We start from the raw sequence: 23,569 nt of genomic DNA on the forward strand, positions 1-23,569 counted from the left end.
CCACCGCCCGCCGGGGCGGAGGGTCCCGGGGGGAGGGTCCCGGCGCCTGACGGTGCCCCGAGGCGGGGCGATGATGCGAGGCTGCCGCCTCCGCGCTGCCTGCGGCCGAGGGGGGAGCAGTAGGACCAGGCGCGGGGTTGCCGCCGCCACCGTCGCCTCCGGAGCAGCGAGAGCCGCCTGCGGAGCGCGGGGTGCCCGGCCCGGGGCCGCCCGGTGAGCGCCGCCGGGGGAGCGGGCGGGGGCGCCAGGGATGGAGCCGCTGGCTGGGGAGGAGGAGGTGGAGGGGGCGGCGGAGCCGTGGCTGCTCTTTGTGGCAGGAAAGTTTCGGTGCGGCTCGGCGCGGCCGCCCCGCTGCCTGCGTGCCTGCCGGAGGAGGAGGAGGAGACCCGCTCCCCGTGCGGGGCCCCGCCTGCCCCGGGCCACTTTGGCGGGGCGTTCTCCCGCATCTCCCTCTCTGTCACCGGCCTCCCGGCCCTTGGCAGTGCCATCTTTGGGGCCCGGGCCTCTCGGGAGCTGCGGCGGGGACGAGGAGCCGAGCGTGGGTCGATGGGCCGGAGGAGTTTTTGGGGTGTTTTCCGGCCCGGTGCGATCCCGGCGGAGCGGGGGAGCGATGCTGAGCCGGTGCCGCCGGGGCGGGCTGCGGGGGCGGAGGGGCGGCGGGCGGGGGTCCTGCTCCGGGGGGACGCCACGCCGGATAAAAGGGAAAAATTTCCCTGGGAAAGCAACGATCGGTGAATCGGAACTGGAGCGGCGGGGGGAGGCCGGGCAGGGGCACCCGGGCCCCGGTGCGCACCCGAGGGGTTCGCAATGGAGACGGCATCGCTCGGGCCCTCGGGACCCCCTGTGTAAGGCAGCCCCGCGGGAGCCGGGCGGGAGCGCTCCCCGAGCCGGGCAGCGTGCTCGCCTCGGCTCCAGCGCCCGGGATGCGACAGCCGCCGGGTCCGGGCCGGCAGCTGCAGCTGCTGGAAAGAAGCGTTCTTGGCTCCGGAGAGCAGGGAGGGAAAAGATCCCGCGTTGTCCGTGCGTGCCCCTGGGTCTTGCAGGGGGGTCTTCCCACCCCTGCTTGGTACAGATGGCGGCGTGCCCAGCACAGCGAGATTCGGAGACTTTTAACAACCATTGTAAGAAGGACTAATCGGACGCAGACTTTCGATGTCCAGATCGTGCCTTCTTTATGTATTTTCCACTTTTTTGCTCATTGAGGGTGTTGGGTTTTGTAGTTCATAAAACAGAAAAACATTTTAAGATACCAAAATAAAGCAATCCAGTGCTCCATTAACATTCTTTCTCTCTTAGGAGAACAATACAGGCTCACTGTAAGCTTGCCCAAACATGGGCTGCCTTTTATTATCCATTGGTACAGTGCCTGGTGCAATAGGTCCTCTATTGGCCGGGTTCATATGCAAAGCTCAAGTAGAAACTGAGAGGCACGCTGCTAATCATGATCCATTTGTCGTAGATACCACCTGCCGACAAGGCTGGGTTTTCACAAAGGGAGAAAGGTGGAATGCTTTGAACAAACCAGGTTCCTCTGTCTGTTTGATGTAGCAGATGCTTGTCCTCTCTGGTTGACCTCAGACACTTTCTTGCCTCTTGAAAGTTACGTAGTTCAAAGTGTCTGGTACTTTTTTTTTTCTTTTTTTAATGTTGGTGGCTGTATAGCTTTAAAAAAGAAGTTAACAGCTCTGTGATCGGGTTGAAAGCCTGTGTGACATCTGTGGGTCCATGTGAAAACAACTGCCTGTCGGCATTAAAGATGACAGGGGCAACTTACCTTGTTGTAAAAGGTTCCTGTAAGGCCTTGGTCCCACAAACCTGTGTGCACCTTAGCTGAGGAGATACTATATAAAACCCATCTGTCTACTCTGGGCATTTACAGAGTTAGGTCTGATGAGTTTTCTCATCCAAGGCTTTTTTATCATTGCTGCTTATAGGATGACATATTTGATACTGCAAACTTGAGATTGCTCATCTCAAGTTCGTCGCAGTTTTACTCCAAAGGTGCAATAGCAGAAAGCTTTGTATAAACCAGTCAGCTGGAGGAGGGGTTGGGGTTGTTGTCAAGTACTGACCGCAATTTGATTTTTTTAAAAAGTATTCATATTTATTGAAGGAATTGCAAGGGGGGGAATGAAACAGAATTTAACTTGAGTTCAAATAGCCTTTTCAGTCGCCGGTTCTTGTTTCAGTGCTGGTTGAAGTACCTGTGAAAATTGCTCACCTGCAGGAAACATGAGGTCACAGTACATCACGGCCCCCACTGTCACTGTCCTTCTGTTCCTGCTGTGGATCCCATCGTCAGCAGGCTGCAACAAGGCTCTCTGTGCCAGCGACGTCAGCAAATGCCTGATCCAGGTATGAGTCCTGTGTCCTCTCGCTGCTTTCATGCGTTCACAAACCTTCCTGAAACTGTGTCCTGGAAAGATACGAGTGACTGGTATTTTATGTTAAATAGTGCCTCTTTAAAGTGATTGGTTTGGTCTCCTACCCATGTAAGTGCAGATTAACAACCATTTTATAGACAGAGAATACCAAGTGCATATTTATATGGGCATGTTTCTTTTTTTTTTTTTTTTAATTGAAACTTTTTTGAGCCAAGGATTATGTCAGGCTAAGATGTTCCCTTACTTTCAGTTTGTCCAGTTCCTTAAATCTCAAGCAGAGGGTCAGGAGTAACATCAGGTTTGTACAGTGAATTAAAAGATGCTTAAAAACCAAACCAAATACTTATGAGCTGAACTGGTAGGAAATGGATGTTAAATTCAGATGCTGCTTTTGACTCACTGCATATCTGTATGGTGAAAGAAACAGAGTGAGACCAGGTTGCTCTTCTTAGAGCAGGAGTTAAGAGATGTGGTGTGCAGCAGAACAAAAGGGCAATTTCTAGCAAAATGATGTGCAGTTCTGGTAGCCACCAAGTATTCTTTTAGTAATGGTAAACAGAGTATGCTTCTTGACTCCAGACTGAAAAAGGAGGCTTCATGTGGTCAGCTGCAGCTTCTTTAAAAGCAACTGTTTCCTACTGCCTCTTTGTAGATTGGAAATGCAATAACAGAGAGCACCAACATCATATGGCAGTAACATGCCAGTGTGCTTTCTGTAAATGCATGGTCACAGCCTGAAAAGAGATGCAGAAGTGGCCTCAAGCATTTCCGTATTTACTCCATTTCACTGACTTCTGTTTAAAATTTGTCTGGGTTACAAATAAAAACACTTGCCAGATTCAAAAATCTGTCCTGTGGAATGAAGACTGACTGTAGGCTTCCTTCTGCATTCTGCACTGCCTTTGCTTTAAAGCAAAGTAAAAAAAAGAAATTGCTGCTTCTTCCAGCCCCACCACAATCTGTGGAGTTGTTAAATAGGGGAGCAAAAATGAGGCTTCTGATTTTTACCTTTTCAAGCAGAACTCCATTGGTTTCACTGGCATGTTGGACATTGTGCACTGTGACAAACTGATGCCCCTTCTCTTGCATTTTTTTAAAATTTGCTCTAGGATTGAAACCTGTAAGTAACATGCTAGTTGTGACATTGGATGTACGTGGCACTTAAACAATAAATCCAGTGGTACAGATTTGTTGATTCAGGGGAAAGTTGTTGGTCCAGGTGCTGGATTTCAGTCCTAGAAGCTGTTGGTCTGCTGCTTGTTTTCCTGTAAGCAAAGGGTAGAAGAGGGAAGATGTGTCTCCTTTTCTAGTGACACTGATGGAGTCCACCATCTGTGAAAGAACAGATATCTCCTCCTTCAGTAATCATCTCTTATCGAGTCAAGCTTGAGACAGCAAGCATTTAAACTTTATTTTTATGAACTAGTCTGAACAGAGCACAGCCCAGGAGGGGTGGAGTTAATGCTGCTGGAGTTCTTACTCAGCTGGCAATAAATGACTGAGGTTCAGCAGTGCATGGAAATGGCTCATACAACTGTGCTTTCCTTGGATTATGTTGGCATCTCTGTAACAACACAGCCCTGTGCATGCAGAGAAACCACTGAATGCTTTACTTGTGGTAGGTGTGTTCTCTCTTACTTTGTACAGCTGGTGTGGAGTCCCTTTTTACAGCATTTCCCTAAAATCAAAATCATATGCAATTCTCTGAGACCCTAAAGTAGCCTAGGCTGTATGAGATGTGTGCGGGGGAATTCCACTGTTCCTTTCCACCATCTGGCTGCTGTCTTCCTGCACACAGGCCTGACTTACCAGTCAGTATTCATTCTTTATAGCAGAACAGATCAGGTCAGACTAGTCTGATTGTGGATAGGAAGTATCCTAAAGCTTTGACTTAAAGCAATTGTCATCTTTCTTCTTGGCTTTTATATTTGTTTTAAAACTTCAGTGCTGTTGTGGCAGAAGTGCTGCACTGGTATATGAAATGCATGTTCTTTTCTGGATAGGTAGGCAAGTAGAGTATGTTTTTCTCCCCTCTAAAGTCTTCTGGAGGAATTTGAACTTAAAAATGAAATACCGTGTTGAGGGAGGTTGCCTGACTATCATATAGCATTTTCTCCTCACCAACTTTTATCACTGTTCAAGTTCAGCAAAATCTGTATCTTGAAACCAAGATAATGTCACTTGGAGACAACTGGGGGGGCAAACAGATTGTGAATGTTTGTCATCTGCATCTGTGTGCAGAAAGCGAGGCTGCCTGTCCTGGAGAGAGACAAAAGACCTGCTCTCTCAAAAAGCATACAGTTAACATAAATATTTTTGCCAGCATGGCTAGAAGTCAGTACAGTCATTATTGCCACTCCTTAGGAGCTGCTCTGCTTAAGGGTGGTCCCTACATAAATATTTATTTAGTTAGATCCAGAGCAGTGCATGAGATCAACAACTCACATGGATTCAGCTTTCCCTTTGCATCTTGGGCTCTAGCTTCATTGATGCTCCTCTTTTTTCCATAAGCAAAGGCCTGTAAGAAAATAGCTTGAGGCATCTCTCTGCATAAGCTCAGCCTTTGCTAAGAAACTTCGTGGCTTCCTGTAGTTGTTAAGAGAGTTGTGGGTAAGACTTGGGAGTGTAGAGAGTGAGTCCACCAAATCAGTTCCCTTCAAGGCTCTGGCCATAGCTCGTTCCCATGTCCCTGGGTTGGGGAATTGCAGTCCCCGTTGCCGTGCATCCCAGGTGCAGCCCTCCGTGCGCAGGGAGCGCGTGCTGCAGTGTTTATTGCAGCACATCTGCTGTTGGCCTGGCCGCGTGGGTTGTTGTGTTGTTTCCATGTGTGGAGGAGATGAAAAGGCCAGTCATGCTCGCTGGGCTGGGGGAGGCACATTCTGTGTCCATGGAGGAAATCCTTGAAGGCAGAAACCTTGAGGATGACACGTTCCCACAATTGTTTGTAGCAAACGGGTTTGAGGCGAGTCCCAGGTTGGCTCTTGAGGTGCAGAGCTCCTGGCAAGAGTCAGGCTCGGGTGGAATGTCGGTGTTGGGCTGGAAGCTGAGCTTTGCTGCCTCATCTGCAACAGTGCTTTAAACTGTTGCTGTGCAAAGGAAACAAATAGTGTTATAATTCAGGCATGTTTTTACGATTCTTCTGAAGAGACATTCTTTTGTGGAGAAAACAGGATTTTCTCTCCCAAACTCTACAGACCTGCAGCCACCTCAGCTGGTGTGGTATCTTTCCAATTAAAATCTCTTTTCATCTGTCTTTTTTGCCTCCTGTTAATCTTGTGTACAAACTTGTCAGCCTGAAAGGATTTCCAAGACGTTTTAGCCCTGTGGTATGAAATAAATGCCACTCCTTAACTTCAGGGCTTCAGCATCTAAAAATTACTTCCAGTGTGTGTTTTGTAGCTGCAGTACGTAACCCAGTTGGGTTAACAAAACAGTTCTCATTGGTTCACTTCCAGGAGATTTTCTGTTCTAGGAAAAAAAGATCTCTTTCTTTCACTCCCCCTTCCAGTTTGCAGAGAGTTTTCCAATACCTTCAGGTCCTGCTTCTCTCTGCACCAAAAAATACTCTCTGGAATTTCAAGAAAGCTTTGAGAAAAACTCAGATGTTGAAGTCTTCTAAAAAAAATTGTTTGCTCTCTGGAGCAGGAGTGTCTTTATTGTACAAATATGCCTACTTCCTACTTAAGACTGTGTTTTTAAACTGTGAGGCTTATTTCTTGCCTAGCAAAATACATTTTCTGATGCACCTTCAGTAGTTCAGCTTGGGAAGTTGCCAAGTTGACTTATGAGTAATATTTTCTTCCACTAATGCCTCACCACCCGCAGCTATCAACAAAGAACGTTCCTTATTCTGCCTTGCTTCACCCACGTCTCATGTAAGCATTCTTTTAAAAAGATGTATCCTGTACCAGTATCCAGAGTGGATGAGTCAGGCAGGAGGACTCAAAGCTGGTGAAGGAAACCATGGATGTGCAAACAGATCTATAGAAAAACATACAGTTATTGCCCCGAAGTAGCAGAACATTAATGAATTAGGTTGCTCTTTCTTCCTTCCTCTGCCTCCAACTTTAAAATAAAGACATAATAAAAAACCAACCAAACAAACAAAAAACCCGAACAGCAACAATAAAACCTTAAATATTGCATTGCTCATATGCCCTTCCTGTAAAAACAAACTTGTTACAATACTGGTAGGTGTAATGATGCTGTCCCCAAGTCAGTGCTTACACACAGATGCTAAGCAGAATTTTTTGTTCACAGGTTGCAAGTGCAGAATTTAAGGTTACATTTGATTCTCTAACAATACTCTTCCATAAAACTGAAACAACTTTAGTTTAGTGAACTTTCTGGCTTCTATTCATGCATTACATTTAATGGTTTAGTGAGAACTGACTCCTCCCACATGCTGGCCTGTTGGTGTCTTTAAAATGTGGAAGTTGTTTGCCCGGTTTTACTGTTGAAGAATAAATTGGATATTTTTAATGCTAACATCTATTACTATTATTCTCTGGCCAAAGTAAAAGTACTCGTGGTTATTTTTAAAATTGTTTTATTCAGGCTTCTTATTCTAAAGGCTGACAAAATCTGTTTATCAAATGGTAAGATAAATATTTTAAAAATACATCATTAATTCACGTAAGTCATCTTTCTAAGTTTATGGTGTCTCTTGTGGAAAAATGTACATACTTTATTAATCAGCCTGTTTTTCATCTTTTACTTGGAAACTGCACAGTTTGTGTGGGCTGCCTATTGCAGAAATGTGTGTGGAGCAGGGGTTCACTCTCGATCAGTTAGTGGGGCAAACAGGTCACAATAAACTCTGCAGGCAACAGTTTCTCAGCATTATGTATCACAAGCAATAGTTGGTGAATTTTTTTCTTTGCTGGATTCAAGATTACTTGTGATCTGGGATGAAGTGAACGTAAAAATCAGGAATCTGGATTTATACTGCATTAGTGCACTGTAGCTTGTCTGCAGCACATTCTAGGGCTTGTTCAGTTTTAGTCCAGACCTGGGAGCCTTGCAGCTCCATTTGCTGTATTCTGGAGACCTGTCCCCAGACAGACTTTGCTCTGCCCCCACTCTGAAGTGCACTCCTTGGTCTTCTGTGTGCCCACGTGAGTTGGTGTGGGTGAGGGGTGGCCACTGTGCAGCTCAGCAGGCTGTGGATATTTGCAGTTGCCAGTTCTGCAGAGTAAAGAGAGAACAGGGGTCATACACGATCAGGTGCAAAACTGTACCTTGCCTTGCCTTGCAAATGTGCTCCTGACATTTGGTATAAAAATGCCTCCTTTCTCCCCTACCTTGTGCTTCTTAACAAAAGCAAGCAAAGAATTATTTAAGAAGTGGAATTTTGCCCCGTGAGATTCTTCCCAAGGTGCTTCAGAAAGATACCTCACTTTGCAGGCAACATTGGTGCCTGCCTGTAAGGAGAGGTGCCTCTGACCCAGCTGGGGTGGAACCATGGGTGGAGACTCCAGGGTAGGAGAATTTCAAACCAACCACCTTCCTGCCTTTTTCTCCTGTCCCTGAGCGTCTCCTGCAGTGTGTCCCTCCTCTGCGTCTGGATAATGGGATCAAAGGGTGGGGATAATCTTCTCCCTGGCCTGGTGTATGACAGATTTGCCAATGGCCCTTCCAGTAAAGCCAGGGGTGGAAAGATCCCGTGGTCAGTGTTTCCAGTAATGGGATTTGGTTTTCTCCCCAGTTGTGTGTAATGCGATAGTTAGACAGACGTCATCAAAACCAAATTCTTAGACAGGACAACCAAAGAGACATCTTGGCTTGTCTGTGTTTTGCACTATGATGTAATTCAAGGCTGTGAATTATTGTCGTGAAGCCACTGTCTTTTAGCCAAACAGGAATTATTAGTATGGATTTGAGTTAGAGGGAAGGAGACTGCCTGGTTTTTAGATTTTCCTCAACCGTGCAGCATTCTGTGCTTTGAGGCCCACAAGTGTGTGTCTCCAGCAGGACTGCTAAACCACTGCTTTTGGGTTTAGGTAGTATAAAGAGAAATATTTGTCTTCCATACCTTTTCCATCTTTTTAGGTTAATGATGGTTAAAGAAAAATACATGTTTAGGTCATTTCACTTTCTAGAGGCTCTAGAAGTCTCCCCAAGGTATCCCAAGGTGTCAATTTGGAGGGACAAAGCATAGGGTTGTTTTCATAATAGCAAAAATGAATCATCTAGACCGGGGGCAGGTGGGTGAAGGGGAAAACCTGGTCACTAATGCTGCAAACAGAGAGCAGTGTGTAACAAGTGTTTGGAGATGCAGAAAATCCTGTGGTCAGACAACTTAAATGGGTAAGTTCCTCTTAGAATCTAGGGATAGGTGTGATGGTAGACATCGTGCATGTCTTGAGTGGGCACATGTGGCTTATAGTAGCTTTCTTTTTTAGCTAAATTATAATGTACGGTCACTATTTATATATAAAGAAACATCCTTCTCCAAGTTTCCTGTTGTGATGGGAAAAACATTCAAGGAACTTCTAGATTTAGGCGTGCACAAAAGTGCACACACCTTTCCCATGAATAGGATTTTTTTGTCTTTTAAATGCTTACATCAGATTTCTCTTCAGAATGTCACCTTTAAGAAAAAAAAATGCAAACGTGCAAAAGATCCTTTTGTAAACTTGGATCGGTTTTTGGCTGGAGTTGTTTCACCGTTTACTCACTGCATTAGCGTACTAAGCTTTTTTAATGCCCTAATTTGAGTTGTGGCTGGAGGAAAAATCACTCTGCTGTGTAGTTATTTTACATCTGGGATTGCTGCAGTGTAATGAGTGTCTGTTGATTCCAGGAGCTGTGTCAGTGCCGCCCTGGGGAAGGGAACTGTTCCTGCTGTAAGGAGTGTATGCTCTGCCTGGGCACACTTTGGGACGAGTGCTGTGACTGTGTTGGTAAGTTTGCATTTTTGGGGGGACTTCATGCTTCTTTTACATTGCTTTCTCCTGCCACATGCTGAGCTCACAGTCTTAAAATAGAAGTAAAACACTGGGACAGAATCTGTGCTTTAAGCATCTTACAGCTCGTTGTGTGGGTATGGAATAAATTGCTGTGGAGACCCAAACATCTGAAGGCTGTGTCTGCTCTGTGGAGCTAGGGGTGGCAGCCACTGCTTGTTAAATGTCATCATCACTGATTGATAATTTTGTGCCTCAAACATAAAACTCCTGTTTGAATTGTCATCCTGAGGAAACTCTACAGCTCCTGCTTTGTGGGGGTGGATGCTGTGTGAAGGTTTCTACCTGCAAAGGGTGCATTGACAGGTACAGCACTGGGACACCTTTAGGGTTGAGTTGGGACTACCACGCTAGCACTAGCAAATATGCATGGCTCAGTGTTTCCACTGTTCTTTTATTTACAAAAAGAGCTCTTTGTGAGGCCTAAGAAAGAAGCAGACAAGGTCTTACTGTAGGACTAGATGACAGTCTTAAAAAGAACACATTGCTGCTGACAGGTGATGTTCAGAGTGCCCAGATCATTGCAAGTGAGTGCTGTCCCTGGTTAAGGAGGTTGCATTCTAGTTCTGTTTCTTGTTTTACATGTAACAAAAGCTTCATCTTCCTATTGTTGTTGTATGTCTCCCTGTGCTGCCATCCAAAATCCTGGCTTCCATTAAAGGGATGCATCCTGAGTGTTGTACCTACTCTCAGTTTTTCTAGGTCAGTTTTCTCTGAATTCATGAAGGTGATTAGTGTCAAAATGCCCATTTTCAGTGCAGGTTACTGCCCTAGCTTAGAACCATTATCTGCTGTAGAGAGCTATGCATAGTGTACTGATCTATAGGGAGAGGAAGAACCTACCTCTTGGGATTACACACAAGCTTCTTTTCATAAATCTGCAGGTCACTCACTGTTCTTTCCCACAGTGTTTTCCAGGAGAGGAGTTAGCAAGTTTCCAGTACTGAATAAACTAAAACTTCTCCTGATGGTTCTTTGGGTGCCTCAGACCTTTTTGGATTCTATGTCATGGTCCTATCCTTCTTCTCTTCAGTGTAGGATCATCCTTGCTGTAGCCTTTTTCAAATGAGGAAAGAGGAATACATGCCATACCTGCCTCCCTAGACACAGGTCTTTGCTGGTACCTGAGCTGATATTTAAGTTTCTTTATAAGCTGATCACATCTATTGTAAAAGCAGATAGATTGTTGTGTCTTACAGATCATGGCTGCCTTGAGGTCAGGAATTACCTCCTATCCTCCACCACTAACTGTACTGGTGCTCAGTTGATGCTCCCATGTTTTGTGTATGTTCTCTCCCTTCTCTGACAGGGAAAAACCTGCTGGAGGAGGGAGAACAGCAACAAGTCCCCCATTCCATTTGAGTTAAGCTCTTCTAGTCCCTGGTGTAAAGGCTTGTCTGCTTCAATCATTTCAATAGCCCATTTCTGCATCTTTTCATCCATTCCAAAGCAGTAGTGTAAACATGTTGGATCCTTACAGGCTGCTCATAAGTTAAACTTTTAAATTTTCTTTTTAACCAAAGCTGATTTTATATTTACTATATAAAAATATTATTATCATTCAAATGCTTTTAAAAACAGTAGGTGAAGGATCTTTGTGGATGAGTATTTACCCATTAAACTATAAGTAATGATTTTTTGGTACCATCTTAAGGTAATATTTTCATACTGCATTGATACATACACAAACTTGTATACATCCTGCAAGATTTTGGTAAACAGTCTTGTTTAAATTTTTTTCCCCCCTTGTGTGTCCTTTTTATCAGTGAAATTTATTTTTGGAATCCTACCTGGCAGAGGTCTGGTCTGACAGGTCTAGAAAGGTCCACTCATTTCTGTTTCACAACATTATTACAACGACATCAACTAAAGCATACATCCCTTGATGTATCTGTACAAAACTCTTACCTGGTTTGATATCTTCCTAACTGACTTTCATGTGGGCATCCTTTATTGCAATTGTATGGTTAATACAGTGCTTGTTAAAGTATTGTTTATATTAGTGCTTATTAAAAGCTGGTAAGGAAGGAATAGAATTTTTTTATTAAAGCAGTGAGTCTAGAAAGGTCTGTGAAGAACAAACCTAATTGAGAGGAGTAGGAAAACAATCATTTACAGTAGGATGTTTGTGTAAGTGGAACTACTTTTTAGTATGACCTGATGTTGTTTGGAAAAGAGGCTTATTTTTTTTCCTACTCTGTAGTTGGCTCACCTTTTCATAGGAGCAGACTGCTGTGGAGTGTTCCTATTACCAAATGCTGTTAATGCTAACCACTTGCTTAAGATTTGCTAGGTCTCATGCTAATCACCATGGACAAACCTCCCTCTGCTTTGTTCACTGTGGAAATCCATTTACTTAGGTTGAGAGGATTATGGGTTTGTATAAGGCTCTAGTTAAACACAATTATTTGTGAAGCTGGCGTCCTAGTGGATCTACAGGGCAGGAGAAACTTCTCTGGTTGTGTGAGGCAGGTAGACTTTGAACATTCATGTCTCATATCACTTTTATACTTCAGGAATTGGTGTACTTTGCAGCTATAGCTGTCTAAACCTGTGTCTGTGAAAAAATTACCAATTACCTAAATTATATCCAGATGTACATGAGGAAAATGGACTTGCCTGTCTCTAACAGTGTTTTATGGCTCCTGAGTTTAAAATACATATGCAGATACAAATTTTCTGTTTAACATTGGTTGTTTCCATGGATTGGACTTAAACTGAGATGCCCTTTGGTTTCATTGCTAGTAATACATGTTAGTGTTTAAATGGTTAGTGAAAAACGGGCACTAGCATTGCATATCACAAAAACATTTTGTAGAAATTGGCAATGTGAAACAACATAACAAGGTTTCAAAAAAGATACTGCAGAAGACTTTGAAAAATAAGGAAGAGGTAAACTAGAAACTAGTATTTTACTTGTTGTGGCCCCTCCAGCTAAGTAGCAAAATGAAGTTCATCTTGGCTGTCTCTACACAAGTAAACTAATTCAGACTCATGCTCTGTCCTGAGAGTGATCTTTGCATCTTTGGCAGATGACTAAAAAGATCTAGTGCGCTGCTGCAGCAGATGAGATGGAATACTTGAACTGTGATCAAAAGTTTCACGTACCTCAGACTTATCAAGATACTCCCTTTGTTCAGTCCTAACCTTGCATTCCAGGTTTATGCTCCTATCGACTGTACTGTGCTTTGTCTCTTCTCCCAGGGAAAACAAATCTTCCACTGAACCCTCCATTTTCTAAGCTGTAATGCTAACACTGAAAGGGAAGCAAAGTGCTGTTTAGATGAGGTTTTTGTTTTCACAAGTCACAGATGTGTTTTGTAGAAGTCTGAGTGATCCAAAATCTGCTGTTATGGAAAGCTTGTCCTGCTGTATTTGATAGCACTTCTACTACTGGGCTGAGAGTGGGATAGATATGAAACTGTTCTGTTCTGCAAAAAAAAAAGCAATTTTAATTCTCTAAATATTCCTGCCTGTTTCAAGAAGAGCTTAGGGGCTTCTGAGTAATTTACTGTTTCCTTCCTCTGCAGGTATGTGCAATCCTCGTAATTACAGCGACACACCTCCAACATCCAAGAGCACGGTCGAGGAGTTGCATGAACCGATTCCTTCCCTTTTCCGGGCACTGACAGAAGGGGACACTCAGCTGAACTGGAATATTGTTTCCTTCCCTGTGGCAGAAGAACTATCACATCATGAGAACCTTGTCTCCTTTTTAGAAACAGTGAACCAGCCACAGCATCAGAACGTCTCTGTTCCAAACAACAATGTCCACACACCTTACTCTAGTGACAAAGGTAATGACTGTAGTGTCTAAATCCCTAGCATCTCTTGTCTCTTCCAGGAGCCTTCTCAGTGCATATCCTATGCTTCTCTGTGATCACTTCTTTTCCCATAAGAATGTGCAAAAGGTTCAGCCTAATTTTGAGCATGACATAACAGAAGGAGTGAGGCAAAGGTGTTGATGAAGGTGGAAGATGGTGTTAAAATGACTGATTCTCTTAGGAGACACTGAACCACGTGAGTTTATCTCCATAATTACTCCTGTGGCATGAGGCAGTTTGTTCATGTTGTTTCATGTGCACTGGCAAGGTGTGTTCTCTGACCTAGAAACAGTTACCCGTAGCTTAGGAGACAGGACAGACCAGAAACTAAATCCAAATCATGTATCAGTACAGAGGTAGGCAACTGAAACATGGCTTAAGAGGTCTGAGAAAACCATGTGCCATAAGCACTTATATCTGCAACAGCTGTTCATTTCTTTCATCTGAGCTGACATAACTTGAAATCTTTAGAAGGACCTTTTGTATGAAATCCGGGATTAATTGTAAATCTAAGCAAGGTTAGAAGGATTGATTTAGGAAGTAGAAGTGACAGACTGTCTTCAAAATAAGTAACTTGGTGGCAGGGGTTCAACTTACAAATTCGTTCCTCCTATTTTATATGAAGTTTTTTATATTCTTACCTTCAATTTAGAGGACAGACTTCAGAACACTGTTTGCTGTGGCTGGGTGGGGGCAAGATGAGAAGTTTGAGGTAGTGTCGACAGTGGTATAAAAAAATACTCTCTGTTTCTTGGTTTCCATACTAAACCTGCAACACTTCTCCCTGCAAGTCATTACGTCAGACTTTAAAGAATCTCATAAACAGTTCACAGTGAAATTGCTGCTTAATAGGGGAAAAAGAGCATCTGATTTATTTTATTAGTGCAATTAAAGCTTTGCTTCCTTCCCAACACACACTTGAAATATTCGTAACCCCATATGTTGCTGTTGTGATGGCCCTTTTATCTTATCAATAAAAGATACCCTAATTGATGGACACGCTGCTTTTCCATACCAGTGTGAACCATTGACCTAGTTGTGTGTCTGACTAGCACTGCTGCTGATTAAATGGAACTGTAATGGCAACTTTTCTAATTTCCTTTGGCTAAGGCACATTAGAGAAATAAATTAATTCCAGAACTAGAAACCAGATGGGCAGAAAGCATCTCATTCATATGTCTTTGATGTTATTAAAATGCTTCCTTGGCATTATGAGAATAATGTACAAAGCCATGCAAAATTGAAAGCTCCAAAAAGCCCTGTGTGCAAAGACTACAGTACTTACAGTTATAAACTAAACTCAGGGAAAAATATTATGTTTAGTACAGCCTTGAATATAACCCACTCTACTTAGGTACTGCAACCCAGACGGCCATTCCCTGACAGTCCTTTACTACCTTACCAACAAGATGGGCTAATGATAGTTTTGGATTAAACATGGAACTTGAATTGCATCTCAAGGGTGTGGAGCAGTTCTGAGTTCAACAACACAGAAAAATACACAACACTGCCATTTTTTTCTTAGTCAAAAGTCTCCTTCATTTTTTTTTTTTTACTAGGAACATATTAGAGATTAGGTTGAGAGAGCTCTTACTGGAATGACGACAGTCCAAAAACAACAGTTGTATTTGGAAATAGTTACCAAATGCCACTGGCTTTCAGGCCTCAGCAGACACTTAAAACAGAAATAAATGTCAGAGCTGTTCTTGTAGTCATTGGCTATGCCTTCTCCATCTTCGTGACCAGTGAAGAACTGGAAAAGATAGCAAATTACTTTCCACATCCTATTCCTGTACTTTTAACTATCTAAATACGTAAGCCTGCCGAACAGTCTCTTCTCTTGGTCACAGTGTAGATAACTTTGTAGTGCTCTGCTTTCTCAAAAGTCATATTAAATTTTGCTTATAAAAACATTGATGATTTGAGCATTGAGAACAGAGAAGGTGGAAAGAAAAATTAGCGTCTGGCCTTGGTCAGTTGATGTTTATTATGGTGGAAGCAGGACAGCTGGGGAATAGTGTTGGATGTTGTGTGAGCCATGGGGTAGCATTGTTTCTAGTACTGTCTTGCTCAGTTTGTTGGGGAAGCCATAATCAAAAGGTGGAGGGGTAGTATGTTGGGACTGAAGAGCCTTGTGAGCATGGGCACAGTGAGGTAGCTGAGGGAGTGCCTGGAGCCTGATGGCTTCTGCCCATGCAAAGTTCAGTCACTCAGTCGGGTCACTGCTTTAACAAGCTGGCAAGTGTTGGGACCATTGAAAGAGAGGAAGGGTCTGTGAATGTGTATGTGTGTGCTCAGTGGCAGCAAACACAAGCACAGTCTGCAGTGGGAGAAACAGACTGTGTCTTTGCCCTTTCCTTTTCCCCAAAAATGCTGCTAGGCTTGAGGGCAAGTCTTGCTACTGGGGATAGCCTTAAGGTCACTTGCTAAGCAATTGTCTCCAGGGCTGTGACAATCAGGGATTTGAAAGAATATTCCTGCTAGCAGGAACACAGATGCCGTATGTTGTCTTTACACTGCTGTGCCTCCTCCATTTTGTGGTTCTCCTGTGGCTCCTTGCATGCTTCCCTCCAACATGGTGTGCTGGCAGCAGCCAATGGCATGGCCTGTAAAGTGACAGGGGCTAATGAGAGGTGGATTTTGTAGGGGGACAGTGGTCTCTGTGCTGTCTCTGGAAGACATTCCAAAATTTGGAAAGGCTCTGCTTACACATACCCCATGTCACATAGCGTAGCACAGCTCTGATCGTAGCTTTACTGCGCGTTCCCGCAGGGATCGCCGTTCGGCTGGCCCAGGGTGCCAGACTTGCTCGATGCAGCTCTGGGTGAGTGCCAGGAAAAGCAGCACCAGCCACGGGAAGCACGAGCTTTGTGCCTGAGTGGTGTGGAGCCCCCGCCAGGGAGGGCGGCCGTGGATCCGGGAGGAGGTGGGGTGCGGTGGGATATAAAGCATTCCTTTCTCAGCCCAGCCTGCTCTGAACCCAGCTGCCAGACCTTGAACTTCCCCGTTATTTTCCTAATGAGTGTCTTCCCTTTCCTCCTGTGAACCGACTTGTAATGTTATAGCTGCCAAAGTTATGCATGCACTGCAGGAGCTGCTGGAGCTCTTTGTATCAGTTGTTTCTGGCACTTGAGCCCCTGCTTCAGAGAGGATTGCAATGGTTATTAATCTGGAGCTACATTTGTACTTCATTCTCTTTGCTTTACTTCTAGCTGATACCCTCAGAGCTCTAAACTGTGAGTTCAGAGGTTTAAATAAGCTTAGTTGTTTCAGATGATGACAGGATGTTGGCGAGAGTGAGAGGGGAACTAGATAATTTTTTGGCAGTTGATAAAACAAAATCTGTGTTGTAGTTAAGGGTTTCTGACTTACACTGCTTGATGACACAGAGGATGGTGTCTGCTCTGCAATTCTCCTCCCCTTCAGTGCAACACGAGAGGAGAGCTAGAATTCCAGTAAAGAGACATCTACCTCTGTAAAGTAGTCTAGGAAGATTTTTTTAAATGTTTGTTTTTATAAATTGATTGACATAAAATTGACTTGTTCAACAGTAGTAGATCATGTAAGTTGATTGTTCATAATCAGTTGCAGGTTAATCTTCTTGTTCTTGTTTTCCACTCTTCCCACTAGACTACTATTTTTTCTAGTGGAAGATGTATCCCTACCAACAGGAGGAGGGTTGGAATTAGATGATCTTTAAGGTCCCTTCTAACCCAGACCATTCTATGATAGAATGGTATGACTGCTGGATGGACAGTTACCTTTTAAAAGAACTTTTAGAGCTACAACTAAACTGGCCAGCAGACAGATGAAGTTACATAGCAAATTTAACATCACAGATCCCATATAGTAAATTATCATTAACGGGGAAGGTTCTCTGAGTTGCTAAATTCTTCTATATTACACCAATACATATAGTTTTATAGCAAAGCCTGGTAATTTCTTCTGTTCATTTTTAATTCAGACTTGGTTGTTGTTTCTCCCACACAACCTTCACTGAGTATGAAGTGTGAGGGGGGGAAAAAGGTGAGAAATTAATGTTCTGAGAAAAAAAGTTTACTGCTGTATCCTTCGCCCGCCCTGCATCTGCAGTCTGTGGTCCTTAGTGTGTGAAAATTGGCAAATGCAAATAAAAAAGCTGTTACTGCACTAAGTAACATTGTTTCTATCTATACTGAGGGAGCCAAGTGATGACTGTTTAATTAGGTTTGTGAAACGGTTTAAGTACTCTCCCAGATCCCAGCTGAGCCTGTAGGTATGTATTTTTTTTTCCCTGTGTAACTCTCTGCAGCCTATAGAGCAGGATTGAGTGCTTGAGGGGAGGAACTCTCCTGCTTCCAGTGATTCAGCCTCTACGTGAGCACAGAGGCGTTGCTGAGGAGGGAGCCCTGTGACAAACACAGTGCGCCCTGGACAATCTGACTTGCTCAGACCTGGCCAGTCTTTCAGTGAGCAAGGTGTGGGGAACAATTTGGTAACATATACATGGAGTGTGTCCTCCAGCTGCTTACAAGAGCTACTTGGGACCAGATGGATCTACTGCTAGCTCTGGCATGCCACATGCAGTCTGCTCTCTCCCCTTTGCAGCATTTTTGTACTCATCCTTGAGAGCCTAATCCTCTTTACTTGTGTGCAGGTGGAAACAAACGTTCTTCTCCACTCTCCAGTCAGTCAAGATTACTGTCCTTGGTTGTTGCTGCCACCATAATAAGGTTGAATTTTGGCTTTGGTCCTGGGAGAGTGATTCAGGAGACCAGTCTCTGCAGTCTCACAGGAGCTGACTGATGCCACCTAGTTTTGCCAGAGTTATAGGCCAGGTGCTGCTGCTCCTCTGGCCTCCTTTATCCAGAGATGTCTCCCTGTTCAGTGTCATCAATCTTTACATCCTGGAAATCACAAGCTCTCCTTTCCCAGAAATTTTATTTCATTTCTGCAGGCATTAGCTGATGAGCTGGGGGCTTCACCAGGACTTGTGAAGCAGTACTAACACTGCTGAGGCTGTCAGAGGTGAGATTACCATGAAGGTGAGCACAGGAGTCTCCTTATGCAGAAGGGGCTGGACATTCTCTGGTGTGAAAACAGCCTGTGAGTGCTGGGAGCAGTCAGCACACCTCAGAGTGTGCACAGCTTTCCTGACAACTTCCCTGACCTACCTTAGGCTTTCCTTTGTGTGGTGCAAGTTGGAGTGCCAGGATCAACAGATAGTGAGCACTTCTGGCAACCCTTGGATAGGTGCCTCTTTCAAAGAGCTCCACTGAAATAGCTAGAGACAGCCATGAATCATTTGAAGCTTCTCAGGCTTATCCAGAGGCTATGTCAGTCGGCTGGAGATGGCATCCCAAAAGGTGATTTTGCAGGAAGAAATCCTTATAGATTAGCCAGGAGTGCCTCTTTCGAGGCAGAGACTCTGTGGCTCCAGCTGACACCTTCTAAGACTATGGATTTTAGTATCAAACTTAATGTAGTAACACTTCAGTAGAAAACTACTAAAAAGGTATCAAAGGACTGAATAGAGATTGAGCAAAAGGATAAAGAGTATGAATAATGTGAAAAGAGACTTCTGTAAGGTTCTTGTGCTTGAACCCCAGCACCAACTTGGATGAAAATGTTGCCTGGAGACTTGCTTCTATTTTCTCATCCCTACCCTTCCACTAAAAACTTCCTGTGAGGAGTGAAGGGAACAGATACCTGGGACTATCTGGGCCTTCTGGAAATGGATGGTGTGGGCTTCTTCTTGGGACTATGGCAATCCAAGGTTTTTGCCACTGGTGATGAAATGTTTCCAAGTCCTGGTGCATTCCCCATAAAAGTTGGAGCTGCTCTCTACGGTGCACTTTGTTGATGTTCCCAGCAGTACTTCAGGTACTGCAAGATTTTTTGGACAACTGCAGCTTTACTTGCAGCACAGATTTTCCAGGAGCAGGAACTGCTCCAGCTCTGGGTGTGCCTCTCCTTTCTGAGATCCCTGTTGCCTGTTGCACTGTATAAGGTGTCTGCAAGGTGTGTACATCCTTTGGAGCCTGACCAAGGCAGTGAATACTCTGTTGCTTTCAGTGGGCTGGCCTTGTTGCAGTTGTTTTGGTAGTAGCAAGATAATTTGACAGTGGTCAAAATCAGTCATTAAAAAAACCCAAACCAAATCTACTGTCTTGATTTACTATTTAAGTTTGGGTTACTTTTTTCTAATCCACATTGGAATGTAGATCAGTGGGTTTCCCCTAGATGCACCATAAGTAGTAATAAGCTAGAAAGCCCTTTGACATCTCCTGCTCACAAGTTGGGCTAATGTGCGTGAGGGAGATGTTCCTGTTTGCAGACAGCTGCCAGTTGTGCTTTTCCCAAAGCGTGCCAAGTTATGCTCTGGGTAAATGTTATGTAATCATGGTGCTTTGGAGGATGAACAATGGTATAATCACCTGGTCAATACAGAAGAAAGATGGTAGAATCTGCCAGCTTGGAGAACTGGAAGTGGACTGAGGGGAGGGATGGTTTTATTTTATAGTTGTGAATGTGGTTTTATTTTATAGTGGTGAATGCCTTAGCTCTATTTTGATGTTGCAACACCAAGCTTCATGGCATTTCAAGTAATTGTATGGGTGTTTGAAGCATGAAGTCAACACTTAGGCAGAAGGGATTTCTTAAGATTAGTAGTAAAGCTGATAGTGTTACTAAAAAAAAGGAAGAAAAAAGTGTGCAATTTCATGCTGATGAAAAAAGAATTCTTTAGGTCTGTGATTTAATCTGGCTGAAGATCATTGTGGAGTTTGAGGCAGGGAGGGAGAAAGAAGCATTTACATGCAAATAAGTGGGTTTTGATGGTTTTTAAAAATAACTTCTCTAAACCTGAAGTTTTTAGTGGTTGCATATTCAGAGGACACCTTCAGAGGACACATTCTTGCTTGTAATTTTGGCGTAGCTCATCATTACACTCTCATAACTGGGAGACAAAACTCAAAAACATTCTTGCCTGTGAATATAGAAGTAAATTAATCCAGAAGGAGATCAGACAACAGGTTGAGTTGTAGATGCTGAAAATTTGAAGTTGATAGATTTTACCTTGTCTCTCTGCCTTGCCTCTCTGCTTTTACTGTCAACTTTTTTTCCTTATGCCTCATAGTCCTGTTTGTTTGCAATCGTACTTCTAAAGCTGCTTATTTTATTAATTTTTAACTAACCTTTAAAAACACTAAGACCTTTTAAACCAATTTCTCCCCCTCTTGGTTTAGAGCACATGTGTACTGTGGTGTATTTTGATGACTGCATGTCGATACATCAGTGCAAGATCTCTTGCGAGTCCATGGGAGCTTCCAAATACCGGTGGTTTCACAACGCCTGCTGTGAGTGTATTGGGCCAGAGTGCATCGACTACGGCAGTAAAACTGTCAAATGTATGAACTGCATGTTCTGAAGCAGGAAGATTGTAATATAGCAATGCTGAGGCCAAAGTAATCTCTCTCAGTTAAAGAGACGGGGGTTGCAAATACTGTGTTTTGGTGGAGTGCCTGCTGGTTGCAATTAAATGTACCTGGTTCAAAAGAGGATGTACAAAATCAGAGAACTTTTTTCTTTTTTTCTTTTTCTTTTTTTTTTAAATTCATGTAAGTGAGGCTAACTAGTAGATGTTTAAACACTATGTTTTAAACCTCTTTTTCTTTATTTTTGCTCAGATGGTACTGTCATGCTCATCATTGCTGTTCTGATTGTTTTCCTTTGATTTGAAAGTATTGGTTATACTGGTTTTCAGAACATAGTACTCTATCTTGTAGTTTAGAGTAGGGAAACCTTTAAAATATGGTAATGAGATTTCCATTATCTAAACTCAACCAATAAACAAATGGCTGCTAGGTTGGAGGGAGGGTGGATGTTGTTTAGGGGCTGGGCTTTTGGGATTTGGTTTCTGGTTTTGTTTTTTAACTTTATTACCTTCCAGTTTTGAGGTTAGCTTTTTATTGTGGAAGTGGTATTTGAAGAAAAATAAAAATTCATGCTTTCTCTTCAAGTTCAAAATATGGGCTGTCATGGATAAAATCCTAACTTCTTAGAAGGGCTGCCCAGCAAAACACCATGTATGGGACATTTTTCCTCCATGTTGCATTTGCCCTGCTCTTTCTTCATTGGTGCCTATGATGCATAATTCATGTGTTACACAAAATAATCTTTTCATTCTTCTCTTAGATCCCAAAATAAAGCTGTTAAGTGCAGTTCTATTTCCCACCTTTTGCACTGCTCTCTAGGGTTGTTACACCCTGAACATTTAGTCCAGTAAAGGAAACATGAAAGGCTATGATGGATTTAATGACTAAAGGAATAAAGAATGAAATGACAGGAACAAGCAAGTGATACAGGTTTACCAGCTGAGCAGCTGGCAGCTAGCATGTTCCCATTTAGTAATTTCCTGCCAATATTTATTCCAAAACATTTTTATTATTATTAAATTTATTTTTCCCCCATAATCTTTTGTCAGTGAAGAAGGGAATATGTGTCTGCAAAGGCAAAGTTAAAGTGTTCTGAGTTTAGAACATTGTCCATTTTTCTAAGTAAGTTTTTATGTGTTGACAGTTACATAGCAGTTACTATGACCCATTTAAGGGCTCCACTCATAATGGTACTAAGTACAGGAATAAAGTGTATGAGTAGTTAATGATCAGCTTTTCATATTTATAATAATGTGGGTTTTAACTCCTTGAATTTTTTTATGGATATATGCATATGCAAACACAAAAAGGAATTTGACTATTCATTTTTCTCTTATTAACCTCAGTCTAGAGGGATTAAACTGTTTTCTAGTTACACCTGTCTATCTGTACCATGTACAAATGAAAGCAGTCATATTACTTTTATTTTGTTGAAAAATTTTCCTGAATGATTTTTTCAATTCTTTTCTCATGATACAGTTCTTTCAATAAGATGGAATAATAATAATAATAATAATAATAATGATAATAATAAAAGAAAAATCTACTCTTTTTAAATGTTACTTTCTTCAGTGTCTTTTTCAGCTATTAAGATGTACTTGAAAGATGAATGTTATTGTTTTGAACTAGTGGATAATGGAATGTCTTCATAAACTTTAAAGTTTTACAGTTAAGTGATAAAAGATCATAGACAAGAATAGCAAAACTTAGCTTATAACAGAGTTGTTCTTCCCATATTTTTCAATACATGTTACATTTTCTTCTGCTAGAATTTCTTAAAATGAATGGAGAGGAAGAATATGTTAGAGTAGCTGTGATTGTTTGTAGCTGGGGGGTGATGCATCAACGGTCCTGACCGAGACAGGAGACACGTAGCACTCAAGCAAGCAGGAGATGATTTGCGTGCTTTGGACTTTTGCAGTCTTAAATTATTAGAAATATGAGGGTAGCTCAGAATCTTCTTGGGAGAGGAACTGGGCTGATGTTTGTAGTCTGGCACCTGCTGCCCCATGAATCTGTGACACTGTCTGCATTTACATCCTCAGAATTTCACTGTGAGGGGTGGGAGAGCGGCCTAACAGGTGTCCAGGAAGTTCTGTGGGGAATGGCATAAAAATGTAAACACAGTTGGCTGTAGTGGCCTGAGAGAAGGTAGTGCACACCTTCTGGGGCTTGCCTTACTTTTTGTAATTCCTGATGCTGTCTAGTTTGCTGAAAGTGTTGTGTGTACACAAATGTCACGCAGCAACACACAGTGTGTTTTATAATGATGAGTGTTTTCAGAGGTATTTTAATAAAAAGACATTACTGGTTCTCGTGTTTTCTTTCTCAAGAGTTTCTCAGGGAAATGTTACCAGGAAGCATATAACAAAAGTTACTGATCTAGGTGGATAGAATAATACAGAGAATTAACTCTCCAGCAATTTCTTTCCATACCTGAAAGTGTTGCTTTTAAGTATTTTTCTGTACATAAATGATTAATACTCTGAATTTTCTTTCTGAAAAACCTAACCATTTTAGAATGTTGTTTATTTAGTCTTATTAATGTTGCAGGAAAAATAGTAATTTATTTTGGGATCTCTTATTTCACCCTACATCTGGATAACCAGCAAACCATCACTGACATAAGAACACGTTTTTAAAACTTCTTTTAGTTACGAGTGTTCTCCAGGTAAAGCATTGACCACTTTTATCACTGTCCTTTGAGACAGAATTGTAAATCACTGAACATAATAGGAAGCAAAGAGGGAATTCATATAGTAAGAAATTATACAAATCCCTAATGTGTTGGGAGTCTGACTGAAAAGGAGTGGTGGACCTTTTGTTATTCTTCCTCTAAAAGTAAAAAAAGTTTTTGTTTCATTGTTTTGGGGGTTGGGTTTGTTTTGTTCAGGTTTTTTTGGGCTGTTTTTCCTTACAGGCACTTCAGTACAAAGGTCATAATGGGACATTGCTTCCCTGTCATTTCTTAAGGTTCC

General features: G+C 42.7%; 1 protein-coding gene across 3 annotated transcripts; it reads left to right on the forward strand.

The window, feature by feature from the left end:
* The first annotated feature begins 30 nt into the window (after window positions 1–30).
* On the forward strand, window positions 31–22,904 carry TWSG1 (twisted gastrulation BMP signaling modulator 1). Of its 3 annotated transcripts, none has more exons than XM_063396526.1 (5): window positions 31–213; window positions 2,228–2,355; window positions 9,190–9,289; window positions 12,883–13,149; window positions 20,403–22,904. In XM_063396526.1, the coding sequence occupies exons 2-5, from the start codon at window positions 2,233–2,235 to the stop codon at window positions 20,582–20,584; spliced, it is 672 nt and encodes a 223-aa protein (XP_063252596.1). In that variant the 5' UTR covers window positions 31–213; window positions 2,228–2,232; the 3' UTR covers window positions 20,585–22,904. The 3 variants fall into 3 exon arrangements, with proteins under 3 accessions (XP_063252596.1, XP_063252581.1, XP_063252589.1); XM_063396511.1 differs by having other exon boundaries at window positions 36–213; window positions 2,190–2,355; XM_063396519.1 differs by lacking the exon at window positions 31–213 and adding an exon at window positions 399–538 and having other exon boundaries at window positions 2,190–2,355.
* Window positions 22,905–23,569: the final 665 nt, after the last annotated feature.

Source organism: Prinia subflava, chromosome 1 (genome assembly GCF_021018805.1).
Source record: "Prinia subflava isolate CZ2003 ecotype Zambia chromosome 1, Cam_Psub_1.2, whole genome shotgun sequence".
Classification (NCBI taxonomy): domain Eukaryota; kingdom Metazoa; phylum Chordata; class Aves; order Passeriformes; family Cisticolidae; genus Prinia; species Prinia subflava.